Source organism: Elephas maximus, chromosome 7 (assembly GCF_024166365.1).
Source record: "Elephas maximus indicus isolate mEleMax1 chromosome 7, mEleMax1 primary haplotype, whole genome shotgun sequence".
Classification (NCBI taxonomy): Eukaryota; Metazoa; Chordata; class Mammalia; order Proboscidea; family Elephantidae; genus Elephas; species Elephas maximus.
This window is the reverse complement of record NC_064825.1, coordinates 71,850,552-71,873,073: the sequence shown is the minus strand read 5'-3', so window position 1 is coordinate 71,873,073 and position 22,522 is coordinate 71,850,552. Positions and strand designations below refer to the sequence as shown.

The 22,522-nt window shown below is 36.7% G+C and overlaps 1 protein-coding gene across 20 annotated transcripts in view; it reads left to right on the top strand.

Moving 5' to 3' along the window:
* SOX6 (SRY-box transcription factor 6) overlaps positions 1-22,522 on the top strand; it is a 657,692-nt gene that overhangs the window by 154,980 nt on the left and 480,190 nt on the right. For 15 of the 20 annotated variants that reach the window (XM_049890547.1, XM_049890548.1, XM_049890539.1 and 12 more), the window contains exon 3: positions 7,913-7,994. The exons of 4 other annotated variants lie outside the window; for them this stretch is intronic. In XM_049890547.1, the coding sequence (XP_049746504.1) occupies positions 7,944-7,994 (51 nt within the window). In that variant the 5' untranslated portion in view covers positions 7,913-7,943. Of the gene's footprint in view, positions 1-7,912; positions 7,995-22,522 lie in introns of those variants that run through there. One more of the 20 variants, XM_049890545.1, reaches the window with a different exon arrangement.

The following is a 22,522-nucleotide window of genomic DNA, read 5'->3' as shown; positions in this document are numbered from 1 at the left end:
GTGATCATATCGTTGTGGCCATAATACTAAGCAAAGGCATTTGGTAGATCATAGGGGGCATCAGAACCAAATAGATCACTGGTATGGCAAGAACTTTGCTTTTGAAAAATTAATTCAGTCAGCAGTTGGTAAAGTTGATTACTAAAAAAACAAAAAACAAAAAACCCAAACCCCCTGCCATCGAGTCGATTTCTACTCGTAGCAACCCTATAGGACAGAGTAGAACTGCCCCATAGGCTTTCCAAAGCTGTCAATATTTATGGAAGCAGACTGCCACATCTTTCTCCTATGGAGCGACTGGTGAGTTTGAAGTGCTGACGTTTTGGTTAGCAGCTGAGCACTTTAACCATTATACCACCAGGGCTCCTAAAGTTGGTGACAGAGAGAGAGAGAAGGAATGAGGGAGGGAGAGAGAGAAAGAGAGAAAAGTCCTGAGCCAGAGAAGCAGCTTCTGAGGGCTACTTCAATAGTTCAGGCAGGAGATAAAAGATTTAAACAAGGTTGGGAACATTGGGAATGGAAATATAGGAACAGAAGGAAGAGACTATGCCAATGTAGGAGCAATAATACTAGGTAGAGTATATGAGGTGGGGAGCATGAAGGAAAGGAAGGAGTCAAATGACTTCTGTTCCTGTTACTCACTATGATACTGAATTTTAGAAAAGACAGAGGAGATAACGTTCATACTAAATATCTCTTGTCACCTCTCAAATTCCTTGCCATTTCATTGGTTAGATCACTACTGAAAATTAAGTTTTTTGTTTTCCAGATGAGGACTGGGAAGAGGATGTGTTTTTAAAAGAATTAGAATATCCTTGAAGATAAAATTGTCTTGAGAATTTAGAGGCAGAACATGAACACAAAAGACATTAACAAAGTGTACAAGCAGGGCTGTGTTGATTTCAGAGACATAATGTAAAACCTGGCTACCATGAGTGTGTGAAAAGTGAAGATACTGGAGATTATGGCATTCCTATCAGGTGGCTTTTACACAGGGATTAGTGCATGACGTCTGTGAGAAATAAAACAGGTGTGCACAGGGTTTAGTTACTTTTCAGACTCTCACATAAAGTGATGACTACAGCTCCCTGCCACATTCTGTCCTTATCCGTAGAAGATACAGTCACAGCAATATACTTAGGATATATTCCCTCTTTACTTCTTCCTTTCAAAAGAAAAGGAAATAGTGTGGGAAAATACATTCATGAGTGAGAAAAGACTTCTTGAAATAAAAGTAAAAATAAAAAATAGACTTTTCAAGAAAATGGATTAAAGCCAAGTTGACTTTGTGGAGGAACCTTGTCATTCGTATCACCTTATCATTTTATCATTTAGAGTAACACTAACTTGAATTCATTCACTTATTCATTCACTCAATAAAATGACTAGTTCTCAAGGGATTTATAATCTATTTGTGGGAGGAGATGAAGTATAGATATATGGAAAAAAAAGTGACTGATAGAAAATTTAGCGATTTCTCCTTGGGAAACCCTTCAGCTATTTCCTCTTAGAGAGTTAGAGTGGCTGGCCGCCTCCATCCTTCACTCAACTATGTGCACCTTAGGCTCCTGACACATTGAACTCCTGGCTTTTGCCTCATGACAAGATGCTCTTTCATAACCTTTGTATGACTTAAAAATCTGCCTTGTGCCTAGCAAGCATATTTTGTGGTGCCTAATGAATGTTCAGTAAAATGCTTCTTGTATGAATTGCAAAACCTGTATCTCCCGTATATAAAAAAAAAATAACCCGTATATATTCTATTAATTAAGATTACTTTAGATTAAAAAAAATCTTTCGATGCGAAAGTTAAAATCTATTGTTTATTCACACCTTAGGCTTTTTTAAAATATGTCTCTGTACTTTAAAAATAAAAAGTTATAACTTTTTGAGTGTTTTATGTGACTTGAGTTATATAGATGCTTCATGTAAGTTTTTTCATGTACTGAGTGGAATCCCTACCACCTCTGTGCTCTTCTGTGTCTTAGCTGTGTGATTTTAGGCAAATCACATAACCTCCGTGAGCCTTAGATTCCTCACCAGGAAAGTGGGAATATTATCTCCTGCATGCTTTTTTTTTTTTTAATACCTTTATTGAAGTATAGGTGAATATAATAAACTGTACATATTTGAAATGCACAATTCAAAAGTTTTGATGTAGGTATATACCAGTGGAGCTATTTCCACAATCAAGGTAATAAACATACCCATCACCTGCAAGTTTTTCATTCCCCTTCAAAATCCCTCACCCTTACCTTTTCTTGTCCCCCCCTTCTTCCACCCCTTCCTCAGGCAATAACCGATCTGCTTTCTCTCACTATAGATTAGTTTGCATTTTCAAGAATTTTATATAAATGCAATCATACAGTATATAATTTTTGGGAAATCTAGTTTCAGCATGATTTTTTTGAGGTTCATTCATGTTGTACATGTGAATAGTTTATTTTTAATTGCTGAGTAGTATTTCATTGTATGGATATATCACAATTTGAATATTCATTTTGGTTCTTTCCAGCTTTTGGCTGCTACAAATAAAGTTGCTATAGGCATTTGTATACAAGCTTTTAATGGACATATGCTTATACTTCTCTTGGGTAAATATCTTTCAGTGGAATGGCCAGGTCATGTGATCCGTGTATGTTTATCTCTTTAAGAACTGCCAAACTTTCCCAAAGTGGTTGTATCATTTTACATTCCTGCAGGCAGTGTATGAGAGTTAGAGTTGCTCTACATTTTTTTAATTTTAGACATTCCAGTGGGTTTGCAGTAGTATCTCATTGTGGAGATTGCTATAAATACAGCATTAATTTGTGTTTCCTTAATGCTTAGTGATATTAAGCATCTTTTCATGTGTTTACATGTCATCTGGCTACTTTGCTGAAGTGTCTTTTGCATCTTTTGTCATTTTTAAAAATCAGTTTTGTCTTTTTTAGTCAACTTGTAATTTTAAAAAATTACACTCCGGATATAAGTTCTTTGTCAAAAAAATTTTCCTACCAGTCTTTGACTTACTTTAATTTTCTTGAGTATCTTTTGAAGCACAGTTTTTTTTTATTAACTTTTATTGAGCTTCAAGTGAACGTTTACAAATCACGTCAGACTGTCACATAAAAGTTTATATATACCTTACTCCGTTCTCCGACTTGCTCTCCCCCTAATGAGTCAGCCCTTCCAGTCTCTCCTTTCGTGACGATTTTGCCAGCTTCGAACTCCCTCTATCCTCCCATCCCTCCTCCAGACAGGAGATGCCAACACAGTCTCAAGTGTCCACCTGATATAATTAGCTCACTCTTCATCAGCATCTCTCTCCTACCCACTGTCCAGTCCCTTTCATGTCTGCTGAGTTGTCTTTGGGAATGGCTCCTGTCCTGGGCCAACAGAAGGTTTGGGGACCATGACCCCCGGGATTCCTCTAGTCTCAGTCAGACCATTAAGTATGGTCTTTTTGTGAGAATTTGGGGTCTGCATCCCACTGATCTTCTGCTCCCTCAGGGGTTCTCTGTTGTGCTCCGTGCCAGGGCAGTCATCGGTTGTAGCCGGGCACAATCTAGTTCTTCTGGTCTCGGGATGATGTAAGTCTCTAGTTCATGTGGCCCTTTCTGTCTCTTGGGCTCTTAGTTATCGTGTGACCTTGGTGTTCTTCCTTCTCCTTTGCTCCAGGTGGGTTGAGACCAATTGATGCATCTTAGATGGCCGCTTGTTAGCATTTAAGACCCCAGACGCCACATTTCAAAGTGGGATGCAGAATGTTTTCATAATAGAATTATTTTGCCAATTGACTTAGAAGTCCCCTTAAGCCATAGTCCCCAAACCCCCGCCCTTGCTCCGCTGACCTTCGAAGCATTCAGTTTATCCCGGAAACTTCTTTGAAGCACAAATTTTATATCCTTTTTTATTTTTTTTTTATTTAGATGGGGCCTTAATCTTTTTTTTTTTTTAATCTAGAACCCTTTCCCATTCCCTCCCTACTGTCTGCATTGGCCGTAAGCAAGAAGTAAATTTTACTGTGTTAAGTCACTGAGATTGTGAGACTCTTTAACAGCTAGCCTACCATAACTAATATAAAAAGTATTTTAAAATTTTACTGTCTTTTGTTTTTACTTTTTAAAAAATATACTTGATTCATAATTCTCTTATCACCAATGATGAAAATGAAGCAATATTTAATGATTCCCTCCTAAGTAAGATGAAAAATTTACTGTGCTGTTACATCCATTCATCTTTTACTCCTGTCTTTGTTGGTGTAATCTAGAAGTTATTCCCAGGTTATAATTAATTTTTTTTTTTTACAGTGGCACTCTGTTTTGTAACCATTCAAGTTTTAAATCTTGAAGTCCAATTTACTGAATGTTTTCTTTTGTCGTTCCTGCTTTTTGTGCCACACTTAAGAAATCTTTTTAAAATCCAAGGTTACTAAGATTTTCTTTTACGTTTTCATTTAGAAGTTTCATAGTTTTAGCTTCCAGTTTAGGTCTATGAATTATTTCGAGTTAATTTTTGTAGATGGGATGAGGTAAAGGACTGAGGTTTATATTTTTGTTTATGGCTATTTTTTTGTTCCAGTACCACTGGCTGAAAGATTATCCTTTCCCCACAAAGTTGCCTTGGCATTTTTGTTGAACATCAATTGCCCTTATATGTATAGGTTTACTTCTAGAATCTCTATTCTGTTCCATTGATCTGTTTGTCTATTTTTATGCCACTATCTTGATTACTTAATTACTGTGGCCGCATAAATGAATTGAAAAGTATATCCTCTTTGGTTTTCTGGAAGAGTTTGTATACAATAATTATTATTTCTTAAGTATTTCAAAGACTTCACTAGAGAAGTATCTGGGCCTGAACTTACCTTTGTTGGAAGGTTTTTAGCTATAAATTCAATTTCTTTACTAGGTATAGAGCTATTTAGGTTATCTATTTCATCTAAGTTATTAAGTGCATTTCATCTAAGTTGTTGACTCTATTGGCATAAAGTTGTTCATGACAACAAACAAACAAACCAAACCCTTGCTGTAGAGTTGATTCTGACTCATAGTGACCTGTAAGACAGAGTAGAACTGCCCCATAGGATTTTCAAGGCTGTAATCTTTATGGAAGCAGACTTCCACATCTTTCTCCTGTGAAGTGACTGGTGGGTATGGACTGCTGACCTTTTGACCTTTTGGTTAGCAGCCGAGCACTTAAACCACTATACCTCTAGGGCTCAAGTTGTTCATAACAGTCCTTTATTATCCTTCTAATACCTGTAGAATCTTCAGTGATGTCACCTGTCTCATATTTGATTTGAAAATGTGAACACAAAATATTACAATTTAGTATTGTTTTCCACTTCACTGATTTCTGTTTTTATCTTAATGATTTCCTTTTCTCTATGTGCTGTTGGTTTAATTTGCTTTTCTTTTTCTAGTTTCTTAAGCTGAAAGCTGAGGTCATTGATTTGAGAACCTTTTTTCAATATATATATAAAACAAACAAAAAATATAAGTGCTATAAATTTACTTCTAAGTACTGCTTTGGCTGTATTCCGTGAATTTTGATATGTTGTGTTTCATTTTCATTCAGTTCAAAATAATTTTTTTTCTCTTTTGGTTTCTTCTTTGACTCATGGGTCATTTTAGAGTGTATTATTTTATTTCTAAATATTTGGGCATTTTCCCAGGTATCTTTTGCTATTAATTTCTAATTTCATGGTTATCAGAGAACATACTTTATATGATTTTCATACAATTTATAGTGGCTTATATTATGGCTCATAATATCATCTATCTTGGTAAATGTTCCATGTGCACTAGAAAAGAATGAGTATTCTGTTGTTGGTTGGAATGTTCTATAATTGTCAATAAGGCTAAGTTGGTTGATAGGATTGTTCAGGTTTCTATATTGTTACTGGTTTTCTGTCTTCTTATTCTATCATTTGCTGGGAGAGACATTCTGAAAACTCTGATTATAATTTTCCTTGAAATTTTATCAGTTTTTGCTTCTTCTATTTTAAAGCTCTTTTAGGTTCATAAATGTTTAGGATCATTATGTTATCCTTATGAATTGACCTCTTTATCATTATAAAAAAATTCTCTTTTTTCCTGGTAATATTCTTTGCTCTAAAATCTATTTTGTCTGATATTCATATAGCCACTCAAGCTTTCCTTTTTATTAATGTTAACATGGCATATTTTTTCCATTCTTTCACTTTTAACTTATTTGTGTCTTTATCATGCATGTAAATGCACGTAGAGCATGCAGTGCATGTAAAGCATGTATGAAGAGTGCTTCACACATTGAAAATGTTCAATAAAATGGTTACTATTTCTAGTTGTCTGCCTGCATCCTGTTCATTCATTAAACTTCTGGTGTGTGTGTTGTCAAGTTGATTCCTACTCATAGCGACCCTATGTGACAGAGTAGAACTGCCACATAGAGTTTCCTAAGCTGTAATTTTTACAGAAGCAGATCTGCAGGTCTTTTAGCTAGTGAAGCAGCTGGTGGCTTTGAACTGCTGACCTTTCGGTTAGCAGTCAAGCCGTTAGCCATTGTGCCACCAGGGATCCTTCCATTAAGCTTTAGGTCATATTAAAAAAACAAGCCAAAAACTGTTGTTGTTGAGTTGATTCCGACTCATGGCGACCCCATATGTTACAGAGTACAGGTGCTCCATAGAGTGCTCCTGGCTGGAATCTTTATGGAAGTAGATCTCCAGGCTTTTCTTCCATGGTGCCACTTCCATGGTATGTTCAAATCACCAACCTTTAGGTTAGTAGTTGAGTGCCAGTCATTTGTGCCACCCGGGGACCTTTTAGCTCACATACCACCTCCTAGATGAAGTCTTTTTTGGATTACCATTTCCCTGATAATTTCTTATTCTTTTACAATATCCCTTTTTACACAATTTTATTATGACACAAATCTATGTTATGAATTTTGGTTTACTTGTCTGTTTCTTGTAGATTGTAAAATCTCAGACAAATAAGTTCTTTCTTGTCTATCTACCCAAGTTCCAAGCATATAATAAGTGCTTAGATATTTGTTGCATAAATGAATAATCAAGAATGTCTTACACCTTTTATGACATTTTCAGGTGTAGAATTAGGAGTAGAATTTTTGATTGAGAAGGAAAGATAGGTAGCTTGGGATTATGAGAACATTTGAACAGAATAAAAACAGAGAGGGAAGTTAAGATTTTTGGCGAGCTAGAGAGCAATAAGAGAGCAAAAAGTAGTTGGTTGAGGTGGGTAATAGAAATAAAATAGTAGTGGTAGTAGTAGTAGTGATAGGGTAGTAGGAGAGCGCCTGTGAATTGAGAGAGGATAGCAGATTATAGAATGGAGGATGGGAGAGAGCCATATTTTACTTGTCAGTGAAACCATTTTGTGATACCTTTGGTACATTGATGCATATAGATGGTAACAATGGTCATATTACATAAATGTATACTGTATGAGTCATGTAACTTGAATTGTTGTTATAGCCATTGCTGTTGAATTGATTCTGACTCATAGAGACCCTATAGTTGTAATAGGGGATTTTAAACAAAGTGCTGAGAGAGCACAAAATACCTGTTGGAGGAGCTAACTTTTGGAAGAAAGAGGTAGGGCGGATTATCTGAGAGTAAGCAGAAAGGAATTCTAAGTAGTGGAGAACAGCATAAACACAAACATGGTATAGGCATAAAGAGATATATCAGGAAGAACAAGTGCAACTTGAAGTTGAGTAGACTAAGGCTTCACTTTGCTATAAAGTGCTAAAGTTTGTGACTCTTTGCCATTTGGTGTGACTCTGAACAAATTAGTTAGCCTCCGTAAATGTCAATTCCCTCACCTGTAAAATGGGTGTGGCTGTTGGCAAATGATGCATAAAGAACATTTATCCTATATCTGGTAGATAGTGGGCCCAATAACTATTAGTTTCTTCTTTTTAGACATTCTGTATCTTCTGATGAGGAAAGGAAAATGCTGCAAGAAGGACTTTGTGATCCCTCATCACTTTGTATAAGAGCCCAGGTATAATATATATAATTTATGAGTGTAACTGATGTTCCCATTTATTTCTTATTTCCATGGCAAATGAAGATTGTGTTGTGCTTTCATGGTATAATACTAAGGCCTGCGTAGCTTGCACTTCATCATTTTTTAAAGATACAGTTATTTTGCCACAATCTAAGTCTCTTTACATCTTGTCGTTTTAATTTGTGATTAAAACGATTTGGATGATTGGCTAAACTTTACACACAGATTAACTGTATTACTATCAAAATTTAATTTTTTTCAAGAATGCTGCCATTTATAGAGGGCATGTCTATTGAATGAAAGATTAGAGAGACGAGTTTCAGAAATCCTAAATTTTCCCAAGCCTTGAACCCATTTGTATTTGTGTAGGTTAATTATCCTATGGCTAAAATCAGTTTTGGTCTCAATTTCCCATCATGAAAATTATGTAATATATAGCCCAAAGTTTAGAAACCTCTGACTTTCAAAAATAATGATACATTAAATCCCCAATCAGCTTATAAAAGACCACTCTTAATATGTGCTTTCCCACAAAAATATCATGGATATATACAGACTTTAAAAGTGGTTCTAGCATTAACTAGTTCAGAAAACAGAAAGGTCATTATTTCTTTACTGAAGGGAAAATTCAGGACTCTTCCAGTTAACCAACTCTTTGTTTGGTTAAGAGAACTAAAGAATTTGCACAGTCAATAGAAATAAAAAGTAATTAACTCTAATGGTTTTAGAGACACTTTTCAGCACCGTTTTTGATTACTGACTACTTACACCATCATATACAATTTATAGGTATAATACAGTTTGCTGCTGATCCTGCCAAATGAAGAGCCACCTTTAATCGAGTGCCTGGTAGCTCAGCTGCTGGGTGCTAGTTGGCAAGGATCTGGAAGGGGGTGGTACCTGGCTTTGTGTGCTCACTTTGCTGTAGACTGATTCTTTGCATTTGTGAACCTCAGTCTGGCCTTGATAGCAGTTTCCTTGGTTGAGAGTCATATTAGTTTTAGTTCAAGACATATTGCTTCCAGGATGCTTGTAAACACGTTGGGAAGCTAAGTTTTGATGGCTATCACAAATTCGTCTATAAGGGTATGAACTGAAATTGAGGAGCAGACAATATTAATAATCTAGCATTTGGCATTACTGTGGAAATTAATGCATTTGTATTTCACCTTAATAAACCCTGGCCCAATCACATGTGAAAATGAGTTTAGTGGTCTCATTTTAATCTTTAGTGAGCATTTTTTAAACTTATGCATGAGACAGACAAAATATTAATCTCCCCTTAGGAATGCAAAATTCATAGGCTACGGGACTGGGCGTTGTGAAATAAAAGAAAATATGTGTTTCAAGAAATTGCCATCTTTATGTAATGAAAATAACGTTTGAGAGTTTTTATATCACATTATGGCTGATTTGGGATGTTTTAAATTGCTCATTTATTCAAAATTTTAAGGTGAAGTACCTATTTTGGTATTTCAAGTAAACATATAACTCTTAACTTTAAATAACCAGTAAATTTATGTACTCTGTGTGGGTAAATTGTATAAAGCATTTATCAGAAAAATTAAAACATGCTTATTTCAGTAAGTATATATAATAGCTAACTGTCCTCAATATTTAGGACTTAAAGTTATTTTAAAAATTGCTTTCATGGGGAAATGTATCATCTTTTATTAAAATGCTATAGGACTGACACAATTTCTCTTAAATTATTAGTAACCCCAGGACATACCCAGGAATTTGTGGGGCTTTTTTTTTTTAGAAATAATATGACAATGGCTGGAGTGGAAAGATAACCGTTAAAACTCATTGCCATCCAGTCGATTCTGACTCATAGCAACCCTATAGGACAGAGTAGAACTGCCCCATAGAGTTTCCAGGGAATGCCTGGTGGATTTGAACTGTGTACCTTAAGGTTAACAGCCATAACACTTAACCAGTACGCCACTAGGGAGTGGAAAGATACTGCTCCTTAAAGTTTGGTGGCTTGTCGAGCTGTCTGAATAATCAGTGTCTGTTTAGTACATATCAAATAAATTTTATGGTTGCAAAGTAATTATTATTTTCTTTTTTAATTTTTTTTGAGCTTCAAGTGAACGTTTACAAATCAAGTCAGTCTGTCACATATAAGTTTATATACACCTTACTCCATACTCCCACTTGCTCTCCCCCTAATGAGTCAGCCCTTCCAGTCTATCCTTTCGTGACAATTTTGCCAGTTTCTAACCCTCTCTACCCTGCCATCCCCCCTCCAGACAGGAGATGCCAACACAGTCTCAAGTGTCCACCTGATACAAATAGCTCACTCTTCATCAGCATCTCTCTCCTACCCACTGTCCAGTCCCTTCCATGTCTGCTGAGTTGTCTTTGGGAATGGTTCCTGTCCTGGACCAACAGAAGGTTTGGGGACCATGACCCCCAGGATTCCTCCAGTCTCAGTCAGACCATTAAGTCTGGTCTTTTTATGAGAATCTGGGGTCTGCATCCCACTGATCTCCTGCTCCCTCAGGTGTTCTCTGTTGTGCTCCCTGTCAGGGCAGTCATCGGTTGTGGCCGGGCACCAACTAGTTCTTCTGGTCTCAGGATGATGTAGGTCTCTGGTTCATGTGGCCCTTTCTGTCTCTTGGGCTCCTAGTTATCGTGTGACCTTGGTGTTCTTCCTTCTCCTTTGCTCCAGGTGGGTTGAGACCAATTGATGCATCTTAGATGGCCACTTGTTAGCATTTAAGACCCCAGATGCCACATTTCAAAGTGGGATGCAGAATGTTTTCATAATAGAATTATTTTGCCAATTGACTTAGAAGTCCCCTTAAACCATGGTCCCCAAACCCCCGCCCTTGCTCCGCTGACCTTTGAAGCATTCAGTTTATACTGGAAACTTCTTCCCAGCAGATATTTTGACATACTCTTGGAGCTGATAAGAGTTGTCATAAATTTAAACATTACCTTTCCTAGCACATAAACTGCACTAATAAATGGCTTTGAATATTTTATGAATGATTGAGCACCCTGCTTTACTAATAAGTCCTCTGGAAAACTATGACTTTTTTGGGATAGTTTTTCTTTTGGAGGAAGTAGTGTTGAAGAGAAGCTACTGATGAGGTGTCATATAATTTTACAAGTTGTATAACTGCTTTTAACTCCTAAACTATCTCCGATTAAAATAACAATTGAGCTCGTAATTTTTTCTGAACAGATGCTGCTACGGGGGTCATTAGAGCTTGAAAATAATCGTACTCTTGGTACATGAGTTATGTAGTCTTGTGTTTTACAGCAAAGCACAAAGTTTAAAGCCTATAGAAGAATGTTATTTGAAAGCTGTCAAACCACGTTAAAAAAGACTGCATCGTCAAAAGGCCCTGGTGGCCACGATTCTGCATGTAGCCTTGTCTTATTCATTATAAAATGCATGTTTATAAAGTTCCACAGAGCATCCAATTCCCAATTCACTTATATCAGCAAGACTTAACTTGCTCATTAATCTAAATTCTTTTGCAACTTTAATCTACATGTTTAATTAATCATAAAATGAGGCGGTAAGTAATTTCAGCAATGTGTGGCTTGTTATCAGATGCATTTAATCACTCTTCTGTGAGCTCATTTGGAAACACCTGAAGATGTCGAGTGCAGTTTGAATAAGCATAAATTATTCTTTGTCAGTGTACTTCACTCAACTAATAAGACATTAATTTAAAAGGCACTGTTTGTCATTTTTAGATCTTTACCAATATTTTTAGCTTAGCAATATAACTCTAATTGTATACATGATTCACAACTAGTGCCCGACATAGGAAAGGGTAAGAGTTTAATTCATTTTTCTTATTTACATGTAATTATGTCATGTAATCTTAGTTTTTAATGAGGATTAACCATCTTGTAAGTATTCATATGCCTTTGGAATAAGATACTAATGAATTATAGTTGGAAAAATTATTTGTTGGTGCAAAAGGTTGCCATTGCTTATTTCTTGCCTAGGTTAGTATTGAAAGGATGTAAGGTTTGGGAGAGGGCATTGAGTTAATGACACAGGTATTACACATGGATTCTATAATGTAGAATGTTAATTTAAAAAAAATCCAAGTAGAATAGCTATATTCACTTGTCTAGCACAATAACATATATAATCCTTATATAAAACAAGGTAGCTTAAAATAATGACAGTCCATTCCTCCCTACCCCCTGGTCTCTTAAAAATATTGAACAGTTGATGATGACATTTTTAAAAATGGGCAAAAAAAAAAAGAATAATAATAGCAACAAAAACCAGTGCTGGCTTCAGAAAAAAGAAGTTCATGAAAGCTGAATGAGTTATATATCTGGATGTTAGGAGTATGGGAATAAAAACTGCATTTTATAGGGTGTCATCACCTGTCCTGTTTATGCCACGAGAGCAGTGACACATGGTAAGAATAATTATCCCAGTGGAAACAAGTTTATTTACCTGCCGTGGAGCATCCCTGTTCATCTTAGTCATGAATTCATCTCACTCATACACTGTCTATGAGATTGTCAGCAGTGAGCTAGAAGGGATGATTCCTCAAATGCAAATATTGGTTTGAGCTGAAATGTAGCCATATTCTCCATTTTTAGTTGATGTGTACATCTCCGGGGCTTCTTTCCTTTCTTTAGAGATCCTTTACACTGAGCCAACGGTTATTTATATGTCCATTTCTTGTCCTATGCCTCATGACTATGTAAAAATTTTCCTTCCTGTTTTCCTATCTAAGGGGAAAACAAAATCCCAGGAAACTTCATTTGTACAGTTTCACAGTGAAATATCCTTTACCCTTACCAAAACCAAAACCAAACCCTTGCCTTCAAGTCGTTTCCAACTCATAGCAATCCTGTAGGACAGAGTAGAACTGTCCCGCAGAGTTTCCAAGGAGGGCCTGGTGGATTCAAACAGCTGACCTTTTGGTTAGCAGCTGTGGCACTAAAACCACTGATGAAAATTTGAACACTGTGACCTTCTTCAGACTCATCCTTGAAAAACAACGTTTAGTTTGAACTTAACTTTCTTGGTAAGAATATTCTTCTCATTCCTGTATAATCCAAGTGGACAGATTCATGCAGTCTAATATTAAGGCTTGCTGTCTGTTCTTCTTAATTTGAAACTTCCCTACTCTTCTTCTCCCAACACAATCTGAGATAATTTTTCCAAACAGTTTTGTTTTCTAACATGTTGTGTGTCCCAAGAAAGAATAGTGTCCACCTTCCCCTCCCAAATGATGTGAGACAGTCCTGTCCTATTGCCCTATTAGGTCCCTGCACACAAAGAAAATGACTTATAAAGTATATGTTAATGTTAATTGTGACTTTTTGTCTGTGTAATGTGTTTCAAGAGGAAAATGATAAACTAAGTTTCATGCAGGTCTTAGACACTTTTGTTTGAATATGTGCTTATGCTTATGTAGAGATATACATTCACAGCTTTACACGAACTGCATGTATACTGACACCTCTGACTGGTCTCAGACAAGGGCACACCACTTAAACCTGCTTCTTCAGTGGAGACTTCACAGTTGCTTGGAATGTACAATACCCATAATGACGAACTGCTTCAATGGGTGCAAATGGATGAGTTGGCCTTCTGTCCCAGCTGCATTGACAGAGATGGTTAGCAGAGCTCTTACTTTAATGTATAACCTCTATGGCTGAAGGACAGTATGCTGGTAAAGAAAGGGATTACTGATGGCAGGAAGTGGGTGGAAGGGAAGGGGGAAGAATGAGTGAGGAGCATGTGCAATGTGGTTGCAAGGTTTTTGGAAGGGCTGAATGGGCATCCAGAGTCTTCAGCTGTTGTGGAACTTCAGGCTCGCTGATGAACAAGAATGTCACAGTGCAAGCAGCACTTCTGACTTCATGCTACAAGTTTCAATCCTGTATTTATATTAAAAATTGGGAGAATAATCGTATATTCAGCATATGTTTTATGCTACCTCAGGAGACGGCCCAGTGTTCCTCCCTATGCCCCAGTTTCTTAAACAAGTGAAATTCTGTTCTACTTTCCACAGAAAAGTCCATGTGTTCTTTCCTACAAACAACTTCATAATTTGTTTATGTTCACCCACCTTTCCTTTGGATCCTGGCTCTGTTTGTGAACATTGCTTGCCTTTCTATGGCAAATTAGTTTTTCTTAATTGTTTGAAATTGGCTTTTATTAGAAGATCATTTAGGTTTCATACCAGTATAGTAGTCTTGGTGGTTTTATGAGCAGTTCTGGTGCTAGATGTTCAAAGCTCTGCCTAGATGACATTTTCTTGGATCCGTATAGCCTTGTTCATATACAAAAGCAAGGTATTGAATTGCACAGATAGTTAAGTATGCATTTAATTATTTCTCTGGAATTTGCATGAGAATGGATTGACTTGTAGTTGTGCTAACTTTTCTAATGCCCTCAGCTTAGAAACTTTGAATTATGTGTTTATTCACTTAAATTCAGGAGAAAGTGGTAATAGTTTTAGAAACTGTTGGTATTTCCGTTACATATAATCACAGTATTGGCACATGGTTATAATTCTTCTTGTCAACTTACTAACAGTGTGTTATAGCCACTAATAATCATTTGTTTATGCATACTTCCAAGTAGTGTATTTGAAAACCGTAGGCTTCATTTATATAGTAAAATGAGGAAGTAATTGATAACTTTTACATCGAATTATTGATGGTTTTTTCATCTGTGCTTCCCCTTTTGTAAAGCATATGATTTACTTAAAAAGACTGGTAGTTCTCTGGTTTTCTAGTATTTCTTTATCTATGTTACAAAGAGATATTCTGAAGTATGTGTAGAGTTGTATTTATAGGCAATTTCCAACTTACAAATAGGTGAAGCTCTAAAAGTTTATTGTTTGGAATCTGGAATAGATATTCTCATAGAAACCATGTTATAGATAGTGATTTGTTTCCTTGGCCAACCTACTGAAAACAATTTATGTCATAATATGGCTGAATTATACTACTGATTATACTATAGTAGTTAGATACCACTGTTAGATGGTTTTGGTGTGAAATTTCATTTTGAAACCCAACTTTAATACCATTCTTCTGTTATATTCCTGGGGGTCAGATTTGACTTTTCTGATCTTCACTCTATCAGTGTTCAGCAGCAGAAATGGAGCACCCCTCAAGATGGAATTTGGGAGGTGAGGAGGACTTCCTGATGTCTCTAGCTGTGGGAAGAAAGTAACTGGGCACCTTAGTTGAAGTAGGAGAGAATGGGTGATCCCGAAGGTTCTGGTATGGAGATGTATATCTTTTTATACATGAAGGGCATTAGATTGAAGGTTATATATCTTAAGAGTGAAGGAGGACAATTTTCTAACTTTACACTGATGTGCTACAGAGTGTAAAAGCCCAATACTTTTGCTCATTCATTGTATCTCATGGTATATTCCAAGTATTTTCATTGCATGTCTTCCTCCCACAATCAGACAGTTTTGCTCTTGGTTTTCAAATGGTAGCACTGGTGAGAGTAGTTAAGTGTCTAATACCAGAATATTTAAAAAATGTATTATTGATTAGGTTGTATATGAGATAAGAGGAATACATGCATACAGGATGCAGCTGAAGTTGACTCAGAATTAAGCATTTTCAAATACATGACAGACAACACCCAAATGATGACTATTATGTAGTTCATAACTGTTAACTACATTTTGTCCTTTAAGATTATCAGAAGAATGTGCTATGAAAGTGCAACTAGGTGATGGAGAAGTTAGTCACATGTAAAACATCATCTTGAACTGAGCAATTTTGAATTTTATTCACTCCTTTCATTTCAGATCTAACAAATTACACTTTCTTTTTGATTGTCAAGGGGAAATGTATGAAAAAAAGGAAAGTAGTGGAAGAAAAAATGAGAGGAGTGGTATTTAAAAGGCTCTAAAGATTTACATTGTCAATTTAGAGAAAACAGTCTGATGAGTTCTGGGTAAAACAGAAGGAATTTTGTTTCCAAAGAAACACATGGGCTCAAAGTGTAGAGGAAAAGTGCTTGGCAACACAAACCTTGTATTTTTCTGAACCTGGGGAGTTTGAAAAAAAGTAGAAACATTTGGCAACCTGAAAATTCAGCTGACTTCATGCCTACCAAGTGACAAATCTGATCCTTTATCATCTAAACATAAAGTATAACTCAAAAAAAAAAAACCAGATTCACTGCCGTGGAGTTGATTCCGACTCATAGTGACCCTATAGGACAGAGTAGAACCGCCCCATAGAGTTTCCAAGGAGTGCCTGGTGGATTTGAACTGCTGACCTCTTGGTTTGCAGCTGCAGCACTTAACCACTATGCCACCAGGGTTTCCAACATAGTATATCCAGATAGTATATCTAAACATGTAACTCAGAAATAGAGCTACCCAGTGTATAGGTCACAGTGGCAAGAAGCCAACAGTGAAATCCAACCCATAAGCACCCTATAGAAAACCCCTCAAACTACTGCCGTGTTGTTTCCAGCTGTACTGCCAGGGAATAAGAGCTGTACAGGTTTCTGTGCAATGACTGGGTTTCTTAACATAGCTTGATTGGGTCTGTTCCTGACCCTGTTCTCATTGACAGACAGCTGGCCACTATACTGGTTTGGTTTGAAATAAGACTGAAGTGAGCACAACCACTTATATGCACCTTTTTGTACACAATCTCCCACCCACCCTCCCACCCACATACCTTGTAAAAAGAGAGATAAATATAACTGAGTTTCTTGTAGTAAAGCTAAGTAACTGGGTAGCAGCACTTTGCTCATCCTTTTATTTCACAGATCCATCAGGTTGTTATAAGAGTTGTTTCTTTGGTCCTGTAATTGTAAGAGCCTGAATTTATTGAATGAGGAAAGGATGACATCTTAAATCCTTCTGTTGTTGTTAGCTGCTGTCAAGTCGGCCCCAACTCCTGGTGTCCCATGTGCTACCGATTCTGACCATTGTGATCCATAGGGTTTTCATTGGCTGATATTTCAGAAATAGATCACCAGGCCTTTTTTCCTAGCTTGTCCTAGCCTGGAAGCTCTGGTGAAACCTGTTCAGCATCATAGCAACAAGCAAACCTTCACTGACAGATAAGTGGTGGCTACGCTTGAGGTGCATTGGCCAGGAATTAAACCTGGGTCTTCCACATGGAAGGGGAAAATTCTGCCATTGAACTACCACTGGCCTCAAGGTTAAATTCTTGAATTTTTCCTCAGTTTAAATCATTACTTGCTTCATAATCCTAGAGCTACAAGTATTATTCAGAGTCCTTCTAATCTTTCTCTTTTGCCCTTGGATAGGTATGTACTTCTCCTGTTTTATAGTCTTTCAAGTAAGAAAATGTCACAAGATGGAACATCCCAAAGGGCACTCAACCCGTTGCCATCGAGTCGATTCTGATTCATAGTGACCCTACAGGACAGGGAAGAACTGCTCCATAGATTTTCCAGGGAGCCTGTGGTGGATTCGAACTGCTGACCTCTTGGTTAGCACCTGTAACACTTAACCCCTGTGTCACCAGGGTTTCCCAAAGAGCACTAAGTAACTTCAATTGCTACATTCCATGAGTTAGAGAAACCTTTGAGTGAGAAATTCTCCATTACTTGAAAGCCCATTTATTAATGTGTTCTAGTTCCCATTAGGTCAGGAGGCATTCAAACTTTTTTGACTATGACTCAGAGTAAGAAATAAATTTATATCCGACCCAGTATGCAATATAATATAACTGAAATAAAAAGTTTTCAGAGCAATACTAATCTTTAATATGTGCAGTGTATTCCATTTTCTCTGTTTTCTTCGCTTTCCTTGTCTCCTTTCCTGTTGCTTCCCCTCTCTTCTCTTTGCTTCCCTTCTGTCCTCTTCTTTTCAGTTAAACAATGCTGATTGGCACTTAGTAAATTGATTTTATCACTCCTAAATCCATAGTATATTTGAAAAATATACTAACTTAAGCAAAAAAAACCAAAAAACTTTTTTTTTAAGTACTGATTCCAGTTTTCTTTGGTCTACCAGTGTTCTCAAAGGAATGATTCCCCTCCACAGGACACTAATTCCATTGCTTGCTTGATAAAATAATTAGGAACATAAATATTTTGCCTCACTAGTAGCATGTAATGTATTAATAACATCATTTATTAAGTGCAATTTTTTTTTTAATTGTGCCAGGTATTGTGTTAAGTATCATGAAGATTTTCCCATTTAATTCTCATAATGACCATGTGAGGTAGAAGTTGTTATGATACCCATTTTCACAGTTGATGAAATTGAGGTTTAGAGTGGTATATCAACTTTCCCAAGAGTTGTACAGTAAATGATAGTGCTAGAATTCAAATTCAAGATTTCTGATTCAATTACCATATTCTTTCTTTAAATCCTAATAACTTCTTAGTTTTCTATTTAAAAAAAACTACGTGCTTTTGTGATTGCTATTGATGATAATATGAATGGAAACTTCTTGATAAAATGATTTATCTCTGTAAAATTATTTTTAAAAAAAGAAAGAAAAAAAAATCCTTCAGAGCTGTCTATAGAAAAACTTGCTTTTCTCTGCTTAAATCTTGTATAATTAATATTGTAATAGTTTTCTTTTGAAGGAAAAAGAAATAGCTATACATGGAATTACATTTTATGCTACATGTCAGAATATTTTAGCAAGACAGAGGAGCTCAAACATGAACGAAAAGTGGAATTTTCCTTTCGTTTTCTATAATAACTATGTTTGTTCAAGAAAAAACGGAGGAAAAAGTGACCATCACTCCCGGTTTTGAAGAACAACTTGTTTATGTGTGTAATACATTGGGGAAATTGTTTGGGATCACTTGGACTATGCAGAAATGTGACCACTGAAATTCTTAAGCAAGGTGTGGGGCTATCGGCTCCATGGAACTAATTAAGTCAAATAAGAATGAGTATTTGTGAAGGTAATTCACTTACCTCATTTTTCCAAGCTCTCTCTGTAAAAGAGGAAATATTTTAGAAAGAAAATAATGGGTGCAGTTGGCTTTTATGACCTCTTTTTTTCCTCTCCCTCACCCCTACCACATTTCTAGCTTTAGCAGTAGACAGCCTCTGTCTCTTTCACCTCCTTTCTCTTCCTCTCTCTCTGTCTCTCTTGTCCCCTCTGTCTTTCTTTCCTCTCCTTTCCTGCTCTCTCCTTTTTCCTTGTCCCCTCTCTTCTCTCATCTCCTCTGTCCCTTCTTTCATTCTTATGTGAAATCCTTATAAAATCTCCATTATAACCTTCATTCTTTTATGGAAGATGATTCTTGAAGTTTATAAATAAGGTAGAAATGGACCCTGTTTCTGTTCATCAAAAAGATGATCTAGAAAAATCACATCCTTTTGCCTTCTTGCATGTCTTTTGTTCTTCTACATTCCAAACACACACTTCAGAAAGAAATCTATTATCCTGTGTCACAGATTGAATTGTGTCCTCCCAAAATATGTGTCAACTTGGTGAGGCCATGATTCTGAGTAGTGTGTGGTTGTCCTCCATTTTGTGATTTTCCTCTGTGTTATAAATCATAATCTCGGCCTGTGGTTAAAAAGGATTAGGGTGGGATGTAATACCTTTGCTCAGGTCATATCCCTGATCCAGTGTAAAAAGAGTTTCCCCGGGGTATGGCCTAGGAAATTTACAAGAGATAAAAGGAAAGAAAAGCAAGCAGAGAATTGGGGACTTCATATCACCAAGAAAGCAGTGTTGGGAGCAGTGCGAGTCCTTTGGACTTGAGATTCCTGCACTGAGATGCTCCCAGACCAACGGAAGACTGATGGCAAGGAACTTCCTCCAGAGCTGACAGAGAGAAAAAGGCTTCCCCTGGAGCTGGCCCCATGAATTTGGACTTCTAGCCTACGGGACTGTGAGAGAATAAACTTCTCTTTGTTAAAGCCATCCACTTGTGGTATTTCTGCTGTAGTAGCACTAGATGACTAAGACATCCTGTTTCAGGAAAATGTTGAAATGTTGCCTTCTACTTCATTTCATCCTGTGAGTAAGGTGTGTCTTTGGTCTTCGTATGACCATTAAGGAGAAAACCAAAGAGTCCTCACTAAAATTGGCATTGTCCCAGATACTTTTGGTATGCTAACTATAAATAAACCTTTGTAAGCATACTTTTATACAAGGAGGTGGATTTGTTCAGTATTTTGGTAATTGCTGTGTGATGCTAGCCCAGAAGAGAATTTGAAAAAAGGCAGGTGTGCTAGATCTAAGCCTCATTGAACCCAAGATCAGGATTCCAAAACAAGCCTCCTCAAGGGTACTCAGATGAGCTGGAATAAGATGGGCTTGGATTCAGAGGTACTCTGACAAAAACGCTTTGAAGGCCAAAGGTGGAGCACAGTAAGAACATGACCAGTAATAGGTACCTGATTGAGATATGCTGGTAAAGCTCCTAAATAGTGCTCTGGGTGGACATAGATTTGATTTACGAATTAGGATGTAAAAGATCCACAGACACATGGTTACACCATGTTGAATGTTGTTGTTAGGTGCTATCAAGTAGGTTCACAAATCATGGAGAAATTTAGAGTGTGATGGTAAAGTGAGGTGCAGTGCAAGAAGTAAAACTTATGTATATTCAAATGAGATGGGCGATAAAGGAGAGTGGCAGTTCATCATTGGGAAAAGAATTTTGTAGACTTGGTAGGTTATGTAACTTACAGTCTATCTGATTTATTGAGTCTAAAGTGATAGCTCTAATGCTACTCAAGTGTTTGCCTTGTTCATATATTTTAATATAAACTTTTAGGTAGAATCCAACCCTATGTACATTTTTAGGTATGAATTCTAAATTCAGGATTCTTCTGAGTCTTAGGATCAAAAAATCATCTCCCTAAAGCGGCACTGGGACACAGTGGTTAAGAGCTATGGCTGATAACCAAAAGGTTGGCAGTTTGAATCCACCAGCCACTCCTTGGAAACCCTATGGGGCAGTTCTACTCCATCCTCTAGGGTTGCTATGAGTCAAAATCGACTTGATGGTAACGGGTTTGTTTTTTTTAAAGCAGCATAATTTCTGGTAGATACTGCTGTTAGTTGCCATCAAGTCAGCTCATGATGTCTCTATGTGCAACATAACAAAATATTGCCTAGTTCTGTGCCATCTTTATGATTTTTGGCATGTTTGAGTCCATTGTTGTGGCCATCATATAGTGGCTTCCAGCCTAGGGGGCTCATCGCCCAACACTGTATCTGATAATATTCAGCTAGTAGATAAAAAGGTGACAAAAAAAATTAGTTTTTATGATGGGACAAGTGCAGCAAAAATTATGAATATGATTCCCATACGTTAATTTTGTTTCATTTTATGATTTTGGGCTTTGCATCTAACCATGGTCAAACATATTGAAAATTAATGTTATTGGTTACAAGGAAGAATTGACTGAGAGTGGACATATTACCAGCAACCTATAATCCACTTAGACTTCTTCCAAATTCTCCGTCACTTTTAACTCCACTCTTTGCACTTTCAATGATTTCTATCAAAGATTCATACTTCACTTCTCACTATCCTAAACCTCTTATTCAATAGTTTCACCAAATGTCTGCAGAGTGGAAGCCAGTTGTGCACACAGTGTCAGAATGATTCCATAATAACAACGTGCTTTATAACATGTTCTCTGAGCTGTGTGTGTTTCAGGGTAAAAGAAAGGGAGGGGCACTAACATTTATTGAGTATTTATATGTGTTATCTCAGTTAAGTCTTACAAAAACTCTGTTAAATGAGGATTATATTTAGATAAAGAAATTATTTGAAATCAGGGAACAGCCCTATTAAAAAAGCATAATCACCACAAATTCTTTTGTAAAGGACAACACTTTAAGAAGATGGCAACTTATCCTTGCCATAATAGTGGGCTGAAGTGAGAAATAAGTGGAATATAAGGACATAAGTGAGAAAATGTGAATTATAAGATGTGAACCCTTATTGTTTGCCTCACCTCCACAATGAATTATTGAAAATAATACATCTAATGAGGAAATGACACTATAATCTGTGTAATTTTGTTATTTCAGAAGAGACAAAGATTTATTCTTCTGCTCATGTGAGGAAACATTCTTGTTCTAATTTGCTTTCATGTATATTGACTTGGTAAGGGAGCCTTAGGAGCCCTGGTAGCACAGTGGTTAAAGCGCTCAGCTGCTAACCAAAAGGTTAGCTATTCGAACCCACCAGTCACTCTGCAGGAGAAAGATGTGGCAGTCTGCTGTAAAGCCTTGGAAATCCTATGGGGCAATCCTACTCTGTCTTATAGCGTTGCTGTGAGTCAGAATTGACTCCATGGCAGTGGGTTTGGTTTTGGTGATTAAGGGAGCCTTGGTGGAAAACACAGACATATTTTTTAAACATGTTCATTTAATTTGACTCCTGAGAAAGGGATCTTTTTTTTTTTTAATTGTGGTGAAAGGGATCTTTTGATGGCAAAGGGACTTTGATGGCAAATGATATCCCAAAATGGCTTATATTTTTCAGTTTCTATTTCTTGCTGTCCAAGTTTCATTAGGTAATAATTAACAACTTTTAAACAAAATAGTTAAAGAATTAAAAAAAA